Raw genomic sequence first — 13,563 nt, 5'->3', positions numbered from 1 at the left:
AATGGCCGGAGGGAAAGTTGACCTTGTGACTCCTGCAGTTCTCAGGCTCCACCCAGTTCGGGTTCCTGTTTGAAACCGTTTGCTTTCTCTTTTTATCCTAATGCTCCACATCTCCGTAATGAGAGATTCTTGAGTCTCGGCTTCAGCTGTTTTGTGTGGTCAGTGTTTTATCACCTTGAGGGGTGTCTGCAGGGTCCCCCAAGGGAATTGTGTATGTTCCCATAGCTTAGATGGAAGGCACTCAGCGGCAGACATGCCGTCCAGATGTGATGAAAGGCTATCTCGAGTTTGAGCTTGCTTTTTAGGGCAGTAATAATAATAATACAATCATGGCTATATTGTATACTTACTACATGCCAAACGCCTTTCTAATTTCCTTCTCTTTTAAAAAAAATTTTTTTTAACGCTTATTTATTTTTGAGAGGGACAGACAGAGCAGGAGCAGGGGAGGGGCGGAGAGAGACAGGGAGACACAGAACCTGAAGCAGGCTCCAGGCTCTGAACTGTCAGCACAGAGCCCGTCGCGGGACTCAAACTCACGAACCATGAGATCATGACCTGAGCCGAAGTTGGATGCTTAATGGACTGAGCCTCCCAGGCGCCCCTCTTTCTCTTTAATATTGACTTCATGAATGGTATAAACCCATATACCATATACTAAGAATTATCACCTAAAATACCATGAAATGAAAGTCAATTCAGTTATGTTTGCAGAACATGCGGACATTTGTTTGTATGATGCAGTTATTCAACAATCATTGAGCTCCTAAAATGTGCCCTCTACTGTGCTTAATGCACAGGGTTACTGAGTAGTCTATATCTTAATACACGTATAGAACTTAGAAAAGTACCCGGCAGGGTGAGCACTCAGTCATTTTTAACTTCCTTTTTTCTTTATATTTCCTAGGGTAACAGCAGTTTTAACAGATACTGTTTTTATTTTTTAAGATTTAATTTTAAGCAATCCCATCGTCCAACATGGGGCTCAAGCTTACAACCGAGATCAAGAGTCACGTGCTCTACTGACTGAGCCCGCCTGGTGCCCCCAGATAGTTTCTAAACATACTGGGGGTTGCAAATAATCTTACCAGACCCAAAAGAAAAATAAAGTGTCTCAGTCCAAGCAAGGTTACAGTATATGGGTTGTCAGATCCTGGATCGCTGGTGGAGTTATAGGATCTGGTTCAGCAGCCCAAAGTTACTTATATTTGAGCACCCGTTATCAAACTGAGTCTCTTCGGAAAGTGAGTCTCTGTTACAGCACAGGACATTTAGTTCCGTGCCTCTCACGTGAATAAGAAAAGCTTTCAGTTTTGCTTAGCCATCACCTCCTACCCCTCCTTTATCCCACCATTACAGGTCACTGACCTGGCCGACTGTAATAATTGGAAATGTATGAACGCCCTCTTAAACTTTCATTGTAATATGTACAGTCATCTAGGGTTTACACTGAATAAGTGATGGCAGGCTGAGTCTGAGCGTTAATTCTCTTCTGTGGGACATTTGGCTAATGGATCGTCTTGAAATGCAGCGTGGACCTATCCTTGAACTCGCGATTGTTTGGAAATAACATTCAGTGCTAATTTCTGCCCTTCTTTTTTTTACCTGGGAAATGAATGAAACCTGTAGTGACAAACAACTGTTTGATGCCCCTGACACTGAAAATAACCACCAGTGGACCATAGAGCTGACGCGTTATATTCGAGTACATCTTTCATACGTATTCGTGTATGCCTTTATATGTCATCTATGTCTTTATACACTAATGTGTGCTTTAAAAATGGATATCCACTAAAAGGGAAAAAGGAAATACACATATGCACATTTTCACTTTCCTACCACTTCAAATCAGTGAAAATTGAAATGCATCCTAACATGTCCACATCTCGTAGGTGTTCTAATCATCTTTAGTAACACTTTAAGTTTTCTCTTTTGTGTATCATGATGAATTTGTGGCCTTTTGTAGACAGGTCCTTTGAAATGATGATGATTTTTCTTCTTTTTTGGGGGGGGGGGCGGTATTCAAATGGCCTCAACTTAGCCCGTGAGAGCCCATGAACCTGTTTTCTTTGTCTTTTGGGCACTATTTCTAACATTCTCAACAGCATCCTTGTTTTCTTTCAAGAAGAGGATGTCCGGACGCATGATGTTTTTCTACAGCAACAACCCTCCTGATTCCTTGTGCAAGAAAAGACAACTGGAGAACCAAGCATGAGCACTAGGGTTACATGTGAGAGTACACAGTGACCAAAAGCTCTATTTCTGTTGGACACATTTTGGGAACCACGCTAGAAACGATATTTATTTCGGAAGCGGTCTGGGTTCACACTTACTCTTTTTGTTTGAGACTTTATTGACTATCAAAACTCTCTACTCTATCGATTACATCTGAATTTGTGGAATCCAGCCATATTTCCCGGAAGTGAGTCCCTCTTTTGCTGTCTTTGCCATCCGCCCTTCCCCCTCATACTAACAGTATTCTCTGCAAAACTGTAGCCCCAGTCACGTCTGTCAGCCCAGGGCCACCAGACAGCTCTTTCTCCCAAAACTTTATGCCTGCAGCTGCAGCATAGAGCGTTGGCTCGGTCCCAGCCTTGTCTTTTTAAACAGTCATTTCCTCCATGTAATTTCTCTCCAGTTCTCTCTTCCTTTGTTTAACCAACACAAGGGCAAGCCACTACATCTGCTGGAAAACAGACACCAGTAGGTGCGTTAAAGCTAGTCTCACAAGCACACTCATACTCCGAGTGTGATTACTGTATCTTCCCATAGCTTTTACCACCATGTCATTTCCCAAAATTCTGTCTTCTCTCCCCTCCCCCTCCTCTTATATCGCCCAGCGGTATTGGTTGGTGCCAGGGTATCAGATACAGTAGCCACAACATTTCAGGCTTGTAAGGACAAATATTTATTTTTCACTTGTGGAGTTTTGTCCAATGCTGCAGGTCAGTTATGGGCCTGCCTCTGTATGACTTCCTTCTGGAATCCGCACTCACGTACAGCCAATCCTGGGAAGTGATGTCCTCACAACAGAGGGAAATGATAGAAACTTCCAATACCTCGGTAGGTTTGGGCTCAGGCTTGGCTTGTGTCATGGCCTTCACCTTGGACCGGTCAAAACACGTTCCAAGGTCACATCCAATATCAGCGAGGCAGAGAGATACATTCTTTCCATGGAGTGGACAGTGGACACTGCAAGGCATAAGGCAACATGTGAAGGTGTATAACTCTGTAACAAAGGGAAAACAACAATTGGAGACAATAATTCAATTGACCATAGCTGCGAACCTTACGCACCAAAAGCCCTTGGAGAAGGCTACTGGACAGAGCCTCTGGCAATTTTGTCAATTGAAGATGCAAAATACCGCCTTTTGTTTTAAGCTTTAATACCTAGCCATTATTCTGGAACGCTATGGAAATTCTCACTTGATGTTCATCCTCTTACACTTGTTTTAACTAAAATAAAGAGGAATTTGTCTTAAAGATGCAGGTGTGTTTCGTAGATAGGTCTAAGAAAGCTACTAGAATCAGGGAGGTGAGAACCATTAGAGATTTTTAGGGAGTCCTCTCACTCCATCTCTCTACTCTGGGTGTTCTCTACTCTTCTTTCCAAGCCCAGAACGGGACTATATTGCCTTGGTGCTAAACATAACTTCCTGGGAAGGGAACTCTGATTGGCTCAATCAGAATAAGATGCCCGCATCTTTTTTTTTTTTTAATGTTTATTTATTTTTGAGACAGAGAGAGACAGAGCATGAACGGGGGAGGGTGAGAGAGAGAGGGAGACACAGAATCTGAAGCAGGCTCCAGGCTCTGAGCTGTCAGCACAGAGCCCGACACAGGGCTCGAACTCACGGACTGCGAGATCATGACCTGAGCCAAAGTTGGATGCTTAACTGACCGAGCCATCCAGGCGCCCCAAGATGCCCACATCTTATCCAAGCAACTACGGCTAGAGTGAGAGACATTCTTGTGAAGATCAAACATGGCAGCCGGAAACCCTAACTTGGGTGACCCAAGGGATTTGTAGGAGCAGGTAATTCCTAGAAAAGGTGAAAATAATGAGAGTGGGGCACTGACACCAAAAGGTAACAACTCAGTCTCATTTAAAGACCAGGAAGGAAGCGTAACACCTGAGAAGTAGCTCTTGGTTTTTGACAGGAAGTTACTAGGTACGTAACAAAGAGTGATATAAGTGGGTTGATTCAAATCTTCTTTCAAGGAACGTAGTGTAAAAGTAGAGTCTGCACTATGAGGTGCCTTTTCTCAAAAATAATTAGTTTACCTTTTCTCTATATTTCTCTACAGAAAAAGAGTCCATTCACTCTCTACAATTTCTATACCATATCTTCATTAAAATGTCAGAAGGATACACCCTAAAATTGGAGACCAGAATACTGGGGGTAAGGACTAAGTGCTACTTAGGTTAATAAATGGTGAGTGTTCCATCTTCCTAACATAAAAGGGAAGAGACATTGGCCACATCCACCATGAACTCCCCAAAGGAAGGAAAGTTGATTAAAGCGTTCTGAGGCTATAGCTAATTGGACACAAATTACGGATCCACAAACCATTTCTGAATAGGTCAACCACGCCACGACCTATTTTAGCAAATATGCTCTGAGATGGGTTATGAATCTCATAAGCAATGAGAAGGTCCATTTTCTGCCTTTGTTTGTAAACAGGTCAAAACAAACTTATAGATCATAAATTGAGGTGGTTGGACTCAGGCAATGGACCCAAAACCAGAAGGGGCTGGAGACACTGGAGCTCTGCGGCCGGCGGCCATTTGATAACATTGGGCTCAAAACACGCTCCCCTTATATTTAGCTCTGACGTCATATTGCGTATGTGTTCTCCCTCTCACCTCTCCTAAAGCTTAGAATGCTATACCCTTTTGTATCACGCGCTAATATCTGTGGGGGCTCGAAACACATTTCAGTATAAGCCAGCAAAATTAAAGCATGGCCTAGGAAAATTCCCAACATAACAAGTCTATGATTATCTCCAGCTGGCTGGAAGCGATTTGGCCCACTGCCAGAACGCAGGGTACAATTGAATGTAGCAGAGCCTCGTGCATGGGGGGACAGGAAGGAGGGGCTGCTGGTGTTTTCTCTACCTCATCCCCCCTTGCCATGGTGTCTTACAGCTGGAGTGCTTGCTCCTTGTCTCTGTATCTGGCCTGGACGGTAGCCATGGCAATATGTGGGAGGAGGTATAGGCCTGTCACTGGCCATCCATTGACCTACCAGTAAGATCCACCACCTGAAAGAAGATAAAGGGTTTAAGATCTTCTACCGAGTGCCTCCTACTAAACCCTCCTGAGCCTCCCACTGAGCTCAAGAGTAAGTCAGTGGATGCATGGCCCAGAAAGGAGTTGATTCAGAAGAGTGTGGCAATAGTGGGCAAGTCCGTGGGATCCCGTCCCAAACTGCCATCCCCCATGTGCCAGATCCAGGCAGGAGTCACCAGTAAATGCGTGGTTTTGTGTTGTCTCAATGTAAACTTCAAGGGAGAGGAGGATCATCACCCAATAGCCACTTCTTGTCTTTCTGTGACAGTTAATTTTATGTGTCAACTTACCTGCGTCACAGGGTGCCCAGGTATTTGGTCACATTATTTTGGGTGTTTTTGTGACTGTGTTTTTATTATTTATTTATTTATTTATTTATTTATTTATTTATTTATTATTTTCAAGTATAGTTGATGTACAGTGTCACATGAGTCTCAGGTGTACCACATGGTGATTGGACAAGTCTATACCTAATGCTCTGTTTGCTGCAAACGTAGCCGGCATCTTTCACCATGCAACATTATAATACCATTGACTATATTCCCTCTGCTGTCCCTTTTATTCCCATGACTTATTCATTCCATAACTGGAAGCCTGTGTCTCCCCCACCCTCTTACCCATTTTGCCCATCCCCACCACCTCCTGCGAAGGTGGCTTTTTTAGAGGAGATTAACATTTAAATCAATGAACTTTGAGTAAGGCAGATTGCCTTCCATACTGTGGGTGGGCCTCGTCCAATCGGGGGAAGGCCTGGCTAGAATGAGAGGCTGACCTTCCCTGCCTGCTTCAGGGGTTGCAGGCGCCCTTGTCACTGCTGTGTGTGTACGTGGCCCTGCTCCATCTGGAGAATAAGGCCCGGCTCCACGCATGGCCCCTGAGAATACTTAACAGTTATAGAAAATCAGAGGTCACAGGAGAGGCTTCCTTCATGCTTTTCTGAACAGAGCCAAGGGCCGTGGTCCAGAGCGTAATTACAAAAGTCAGCACAGAGTATGAAAGTGAGCAGAGCAACAGGTAACTGAAGCTTAATTCCGCAACAAGCAAGGATGAAAGAATGAGGGCAAGGTCAAAAAGTACCTTTTTTGGGTTGGTGGTGGAGGATGAGAACTCATCTGGGAGCTAGAGTTGATCTCACAGACCCAATGGTAGGAAGGAGAGGGGTGTCGAGGCAGAGCCTGAGAGATCCCCAGGGCCAACAGCCCTCCCTTTGGTCACGTGTCCTCCTGAACCAAACAGACAAATAGACTTCTGCTCTTTATTTAACAGGAACCAACTAGAAAATTAAATATCTCTGAAGATTTCTATGAAACCAAAACAAATACTCTCGGTTTAAATAAATGTGGAGAGCTCCCCCTCCATTCGTGGCTGCCCTTTTCTTCTCTGACACATAATTATTTCATTGCAACTTCAGAAATACCAGGATAAGCTGGATATTGCCATGACCTTTCAGTCATCGTATTGTAATCATCTGTGGTAGATTTGACTCGAGTAATAACAATGGCTCTCTCTTCTCACAGGCCGTGCAAATCATGAATGGCCTGTTTTACTGCGCATTGGGCTTTCTCTGTTTTGCATTATTTGTCGAAGAAGAGAACAGAGAAGCTACTGGTTATATCCCTGTCATTGTTACACTAACTTACGTATTTTGTTCATCAACATTTGTGAGTAAAACGTGGTGTTATTGATTTTAACCTATTTCTTTTTTCTAACGTATCCAGGGCATTACTCAAGAGATCAAGCAATGAGCTAAAGACTCAGTCAATGTCTGACTCTAAGGAGCTCATTTTACTATGGAAACAAAATGGTGGGCAGGAGTGGAGAGTAGATACTCAGGAAAAGGCTTTTTATGTTTGTTGCGCATTTTGAGAAGTTCCTTGCGAGGGTGAGGGTGTGCGGGCAGAAAAGATTTTGAAGGAGTATGCTTGAAGAACAATAGAGAGAGTGGCTATCTGGATAACTATAAGGCTTTTTTGGGGATGGGGGGGAGAGGCAGAGTGAAAATCCAAAGGTCTGAGCTTAATGTTTGGGGCTATAGTGATTTTTAGGGAGGTTACATACGGAAAGAAAAGGGTCATGAGAGAGCCGTCAAGAATTTGAGGAAATGAAAACAGAGATTTCTTTTTCTGTTTTTCATTCATACTTTTATTTATTTATCAGTTAGAAAGGTAGTATACCATAGAATGGGATTCCCCAATATGTGTGCCACAGAACACGAGTACCACAAGAGAGTCTGCGCAGAAGGAGCTCTGAGGTCATATAGTCTATCACACCCCTGTTTGCAGAGTCATAGTATCCACTGTGATATTAAAGACTTGGAGAGGTATTGCAGGAGAGGAACTTGTCTAAAGGTATTTAAGTGGCCGTTTACAACACTTGCAATTTGACTCACTATCTATCCCTTTGTTGACTAACATCTACTAATATCCATGAAACTTGTAGTTTGTTGTTGCTGTTGTTTTCATTTTTTTTTTTTATGTTTTTATTTATTTTTGAGACAGAGAGAGACAGAGCACGAGCAGGGGAGGAGCAGAGAGAGAGGGAGACACAGAATCCGAAGCAGGCTCCAGGCTCTGAGCTGTCAGCACAGAGCCCGACGCGGGGCTCGAACTCACAGACCGTGAGATCATGACCTGAGCTGAAGTCGGACGCTCAACCGACTGAGCCACTCAGGCGCCCCCGGATCTTGTTTTTCAAAAGCAAAGCCTCCAAGTCAGACAGTTCTGCCACTTAATTTGTGAAGCTTAGTTCTCTCATCTGCTAAAGGAGGCTAATAGTCACCATCTAGATTATTGCTTTGAGGATCCAGTAGGAGAATCTATGTACAGGGCCAACACAGTATCGTTCTATTTCTGTTTCCTCATCCTCCTCATTTTTTTCAGGAATTCAATAAGTACATATTTATTTATTTTTGCATTTTTATTTTTAGTTTTTAATTGACATCCAAGTTAGTTAGCATCTACCGTAATAATGATGTCAGGAGTAGATTCCGGTGATTCATCTCCTCTGTATAACACCCAGTGCTCATCCCAACAGGTGTCTGCCTCAATGCCCCTTGCCCACGTAGCCCGTCCCCCCACCACAACCCCTCCAGTCGCCCCGTTTGTTCTCTATATTTAAGAGTCTCTTACGGAAAACAGATTTCTAAAGTGGGTCTTTCAGGGGTGCCTCGGTGGCTCAGTCAGTTGAGCATCCGACTTTGGCTCAAGTGAGGAACTCACGGTTTGTGAGTTGGAGCCCCGCCTCGGGCTCCGTGCTGATAGCTCAGAGTCTGGCGCCTGCTTTGGATTCTGGGTCTCCCTCTCTCTCTCTTCCTCCCCTGCTCGCGCTCTCTCTCTCTTTCAAAAATAAATAAAGATTAAAAACTTTTTTAAGGTAAACTTTAAAAAATAAATAAAATAAAATAAAATAAAATAAATACAGTGAGTATTTCGAGTAAGGCTATTGTAATATTTCCATAGGCCATGGTTGCTAAAGTGCCCACCAGAGACATGCCCAAATCTCAGGGAAGCCCAAAGCCATGGCTTCGCACAAGTTATTTTTTTGTTCACAGTTACATCTAATCCAGAAGCAAATGACCAATCGGGGTGATCGGATTCATAAGCAATGTGATCTAATAACACAACTGATATTCCAATTGTATCAAGAGCCCCACTGAGCAGAGCCAGAAAGTTAACCAAAGGCCACATTTCCCCTTAGAGGAGAAAGGGTCTTATTAGTTCCTTATCCACCCTTTTGCACTCCTCAACCAAAAACTGGGCTTCAAGGGAGAGAAGATTTGAATGTAATGACTTTTTGCAAAAAGGCCTCTGACACGTGCAACTATAACAATTTCACCTACGGGGAGGGTCAAGTAGTAAGTGGTCTGGAAGGGAGACATTTCCTTAGAGGCTTTCTTACAGTGCTAGTCCCCAAGTTGAGGGCATTTACCAACACTCAGAGATTTCTGGAAAGAATTGTATGTCATAAAGAGAAATGCTTTAAACTGGGAGAGTACCATGAATCACGTAGAAAGGATCCTAAGCCCAAGCCACAGAAGAGAAGCTGTAACAGCAGAAATTAGCCACAAATAGTAATTATTCAATTTCATACTAGTGTGTATCAGGCACCATCCAAAAGCGCTTCAGGTCTGTTTTATATAATTGCCCCAACGGCTCCGTGATCCCTACTCTTGATCCCCATTTTACAAATTAGGAAACCAAGACTTAGAAAAAAATGTACATAAACTTCTACAGAGTGACCCAGCAGTAAAGTGTCAGAGACTTTTTAAACATCAGGTCAAGATGCCCGGGCCTCCATGACAGGATCTCATCTTCCGGGACTGCGAGATCTCCAGCCCTGAGTCAAACCTTTGTTAACGCTGTGGGCAGATTGAAGGCGGGTATAAGCTATAATACCGTTGGAGAAGATGATTAAATTCTTGATATACCAGACACAACAAATCTTTCGACGGGCGCCAGCAGGTGACGTTAGCACTCAGGACGTGATGTTTGTGGAAGACAACCTGTCACTCTTCAGATCAAATGTTTTCTGAAGCTATTTCTGTTGATGACATCTTTCTTCCACAGCGTGATGGGGGGAGAGTTCTTGCAAGTGAGAGGCGCCCCGCTGGCTGCTAGGGATGACTTTCTAATGACGCAGGTCATAAGCTTAATAAATGACACTCCAAACCAACTTTTACTACTTTTATGAAGTATCAACCTCATAAAATCATCGTGAGGTGGCTAAGTCCCATCGCCAACCCAAAATTCCCTTAATGGCCAGGGACGTTAAAATATCTTTTCGTCTCTGTGACACCTGTGACAGAGGAATGGGACGTTCATTTTTCAGAGCGTCCACTGGCGGTCATCCCAGGACTGCAGGAGCGAAAACCACTTTCTTCTGAGAATTCAGGGATACGTTAGATCTCGAGAATGTCACTGGGATTGGGAAAGTTTGGGGGACCGTCAACAGGAGTGGGGGTTTACAAATGCCTGTTTCTATCCCCAGTTCATCACCTCGGGCTCCATCAGCGTACAAGCACAGAAGCATCCTACAAAATGCAAGGTATGTTGAAATGCTTGGAACAATGCGGAAGATAAAAAGGTCACCTGGCACGACCTGGAGAGGAGCGATTACTTCTGAGCCACGTGTTTTTTTGGTTTTGATTGTTTGTTTGCTTTTTGTTTTTGTTGTTGTTTGTGGTTTTTGCTTTTTTGTTTTTTTGTTTTGTTTTGTTTTGTTTTGCTTTTGCGGGGGATGGGGGGCTTTTCCAAACGTTTGGATAGGAAAAAAAGTCATTTGATTTTTATAAGGACGCCCTCCAGTGTGTATTTTGAGTATGGGTGTTAAGGAGGGTGTAGCGTTGAGGAACCGGTTTTATAAGGCGTCTAGTGTGAGGATTTGGATGGAATAAATCATTTCGAGCTCTCTGAAGGGGTAGATAGAACCAAACAAAACTGACCTGGGAAGGGAGGCAAGGTGGGTCGGGCAAGCTCAGGAGATCAGTGTTTCGTTAGGGAAGGACATAAGACAGAACGACGTGTGAAAAGAGAATTGCCTTCGGCGAACCCAGGTCCAGACACTATCATTGGAGTACAGATCAGGCATCATTAAAATATGCTTAAAGGAGTCACATTCGCCTTGAGAACTTCTTCCCCCCATGGCGGTTAGGATCACAGTTCTGGAGGTCGCCTGCCTGAATTCAGGCTCTGACTACCTTACCACTGACTGTGTGGGCAAGTTACTCTACTCTGTGCTCACACTCCTCATCTGAAAAAACATATGGCCACTAATACCACCTGCCTCAGAGGATTGTTTTGAGGGTTAAAAGTGAGTAAATGAGCACCAGTCCTTGGCGTGCAGCCAATGCTTATTAGCTCTGCGAATCAGAACCTAGTGAGGAAACAAGGTGCTTTCAGGGACTGGTGAAAGAAGAAACTGAAAACTCTTGTTTCATCATTCAGGGAAAGGTCTGCTTGCCCTTTTAGCAGGTTTTGCCCCAAAAGGATGGGGCCAAAGAGACACAGGAGGCTCTTTGGCTCAGCAGCCACTTAGTGGCTATAATATGGGCATTAAGCTTTTATATCTTTTTTTTAACTTCTACCACTATTAACATAGTTTTCTATCGTAGCCCTTTTTCTAAGCTTTGCCGTGGATTTCCAGAGTGTACATGTGACCCAGGTGTTACCTGGCATTGCTTTTCCCCCGGGGATATAAGTACAGTGGACCTCAAAGCCCAGGAAGGCCCGATGAGATTTTGCAGATCCCTGAAACTGACACTCTCATGCTTCGGTTTCTCTGTTTGAGCATACAGTCCCAATTTTTTTTTTAATTTTTTAATGTTTATTTTTGAGACAGAGTTCAAACGGGGGGAGGGGCAAAGAGAGAAGGAGAGACACAGAATCTGAAGCAGGCTCCAGGCTTTGAGCTGTCGGCACAGAGCCCGATGTGGGGCTCGAACTCACGAGCCGCGAGATCATGACCTGAGCTGAAGTCAGATGCTTAACTGACTGAGCCACCCAGGCGCCCTGTATACTGCTCCAATTTTGCTTCACAACATCAAAAAACAAAATAACCCACAGAAAAAACAAACCCAGGCATGAATGAACTTGGCTAAACTTGGCCTCTTGCTCGGTTTTCACAAAAACTCACAAAAAGTTTTTTTTGTTTTGTTTGTTTTTGCCTTGAGGGATGGTGGGGGAAGATCATGACTCTAGTTTCCCAAGGTCTAGCCATGATCCAGCTCCCCCTGTAACTCTCCCCCCAACCTCCAGCCTCGCTGTTTTCCACTCTCCCTTTCCCTCTCCTCACTCCACCTCAAGAAGCAAAAATAGACTCTTCTTCGAGACTCACGCAGAGTAACTCTATTTCCTTCTCTGGAAACACTTAACATCACTCCTCACAGAAGTGCAGACACTCTTCTACCTCAGGGACACTTGCCCAGGAGTTTCCCGGACTAATGTGGCTCAACTTCATAAGAAGAAATCAAATAATGATTTATCAGGTCATGAACAAATGCTGTGGAAAAAATTATCCTAATGGCAGCACAATATTCTGTTATACTTAGGTACCATCATGCACCTGTAGTGTGCTCAAATTCCAATATTCAATCAAAAATAGTTACTGAGTTTCAGGCCTGTTCTGTGTATGTAGCATGTATCCATGAGCAAACAAAGATTGCCTCCATGGAGCTGAGACCCTAATAGCAGAATAAAGACAATAAACATGACAAGTAAGGAAACAATACAGTGTGCTAGAAGGTGATAGCTGCCATGGAAAAAAAAGAGACATGATAGGGGTTGTCACTGGGGGCTGTTTAAGTAAGATTATCCAAGTTAAGTCTTTTTTTTTTTTATTTATTTAAATCCAAGTTAGTTACCATACAGTGGAGTATTGGTTTCAGGAGTAGAATTTAGTGATTCATCACTTCCATTAAACACCCAGTGCTCATCTCAACAAGTGCCCCCCTTAATGCCCATCACCCCTTTAGCCCATCCCTTCCACCCACCTCCCCTCCAGCAACCCTCAGTTTGTTCCCTGTCTTTAAAAATCTCTTACGGTTTGTCTCCCTCTCTGTTTTTATCTCATTTTTCCTTCCCTTCCCCTATGTTCATCTGTTTTGTTTCTTAAATTCCACATATGAAGGAAATCATATGATATTTGTCTTTCTCTAACTAACTTATTTCACTTAGTATAACACACTGTAGTTCCATCCATGCTGTTGCAAGTAGCAAGATTTCATTCTTTTCGATTGCCAAATAATATTCCTGTGTGTGTGCGTGCGTGTGTGTACCACATCTCCAAATTAGTCTTATTAAGTAGGTGGCAATGGGGCAGAGCTTGAAGGAGAAAGTCAGCCACACTGATGGCAGACAGGATAGCATCCCCAGCAAAGGGATCAGCCATTGGAAGAGCCACAGAGTGAAAGCATATCTGGCACCTTCTGGCAAGCAGGCCAGTGTGGCTGCAGCCAAGTAGCTTAGGTTATGGGAGCCAGATCCTGCAGGGCCTCTTTGATGAGCTCTTGCCCTGAGGAAAATAGGGAGAGACTGGAGTATTCTGAGGAGAGACTTGATGAGGGTGTGCCTTAAAAGGATCATTCTGACAGAAATTCGCTTGATGATTACATGCAAGAGGTGCCAGGTTAGAGGCAGGGAGGCCAGTTACAGGGCTACTGTCAGCCAGGGAAAAGATGGCAGTGGTTTGAACAGAATAGATGAAGCGGAGGAAATGATAAGTGTTTGGCTACTGGATATATTTGAAGGAGATGCCAACAGGATTTCCCGATGGGT

At 43.8% G+C, this 13,563-nt stretch overlaps 1 protein-coding gene across 2 annotated transcripts in view; it reads left to right on the top strand.

The window, feature by feature from the left end:
* Positions 1–13,563, top strand: part of LOC109246515 (B-lymphocyte antigen CD20-like) — a 36,295-nt gene that overhangs the window by 353 nt on the left and 22,379 nt on the right. For both annotated transcript variants that reach the window (XM_019414540.2, XM_053899665.1), the window contains exons 2-4: positions 4,309–4,403; positions 6,811–6,954; positions 10,280–10,336. In XM_019414540.2, the coding sequence (XP_019270085.1) occupies positions 4,359–4,403; positions 6,811–6,954; positions 10,280–10,336 (246 nt within the window). In that variant the 5' untranslated portion in view covers positions 4,309–4,358. The remainder of the gene's footprint in view (positions 1–4,308; positions 4,404–6,810; positions 6,955–10,279; positions 10,337–13,563) is intronic.

Source organism: Panthera pardus, unplaced genomic scaffold (genome assembly GCF_024362965.1).
Source record: "Panthera pardus isolate Hobbes unplaced genomic scaffold, ASM2436296v1 HiC_scaffold_12, whole genome shotgun sequence".
Taxonomy (NCBI): domain Eukaryota; kingdom Metazoa; phylum Chordata; class Mammalia; order Carnivora; family Felidae; genus Panthera; species Panthera pardus.
The sequence above is the reverse complement of the archived record's forward strand: the minus strand, read 5'-3'. Positions and strand labels throughout refer to the sequence as shown.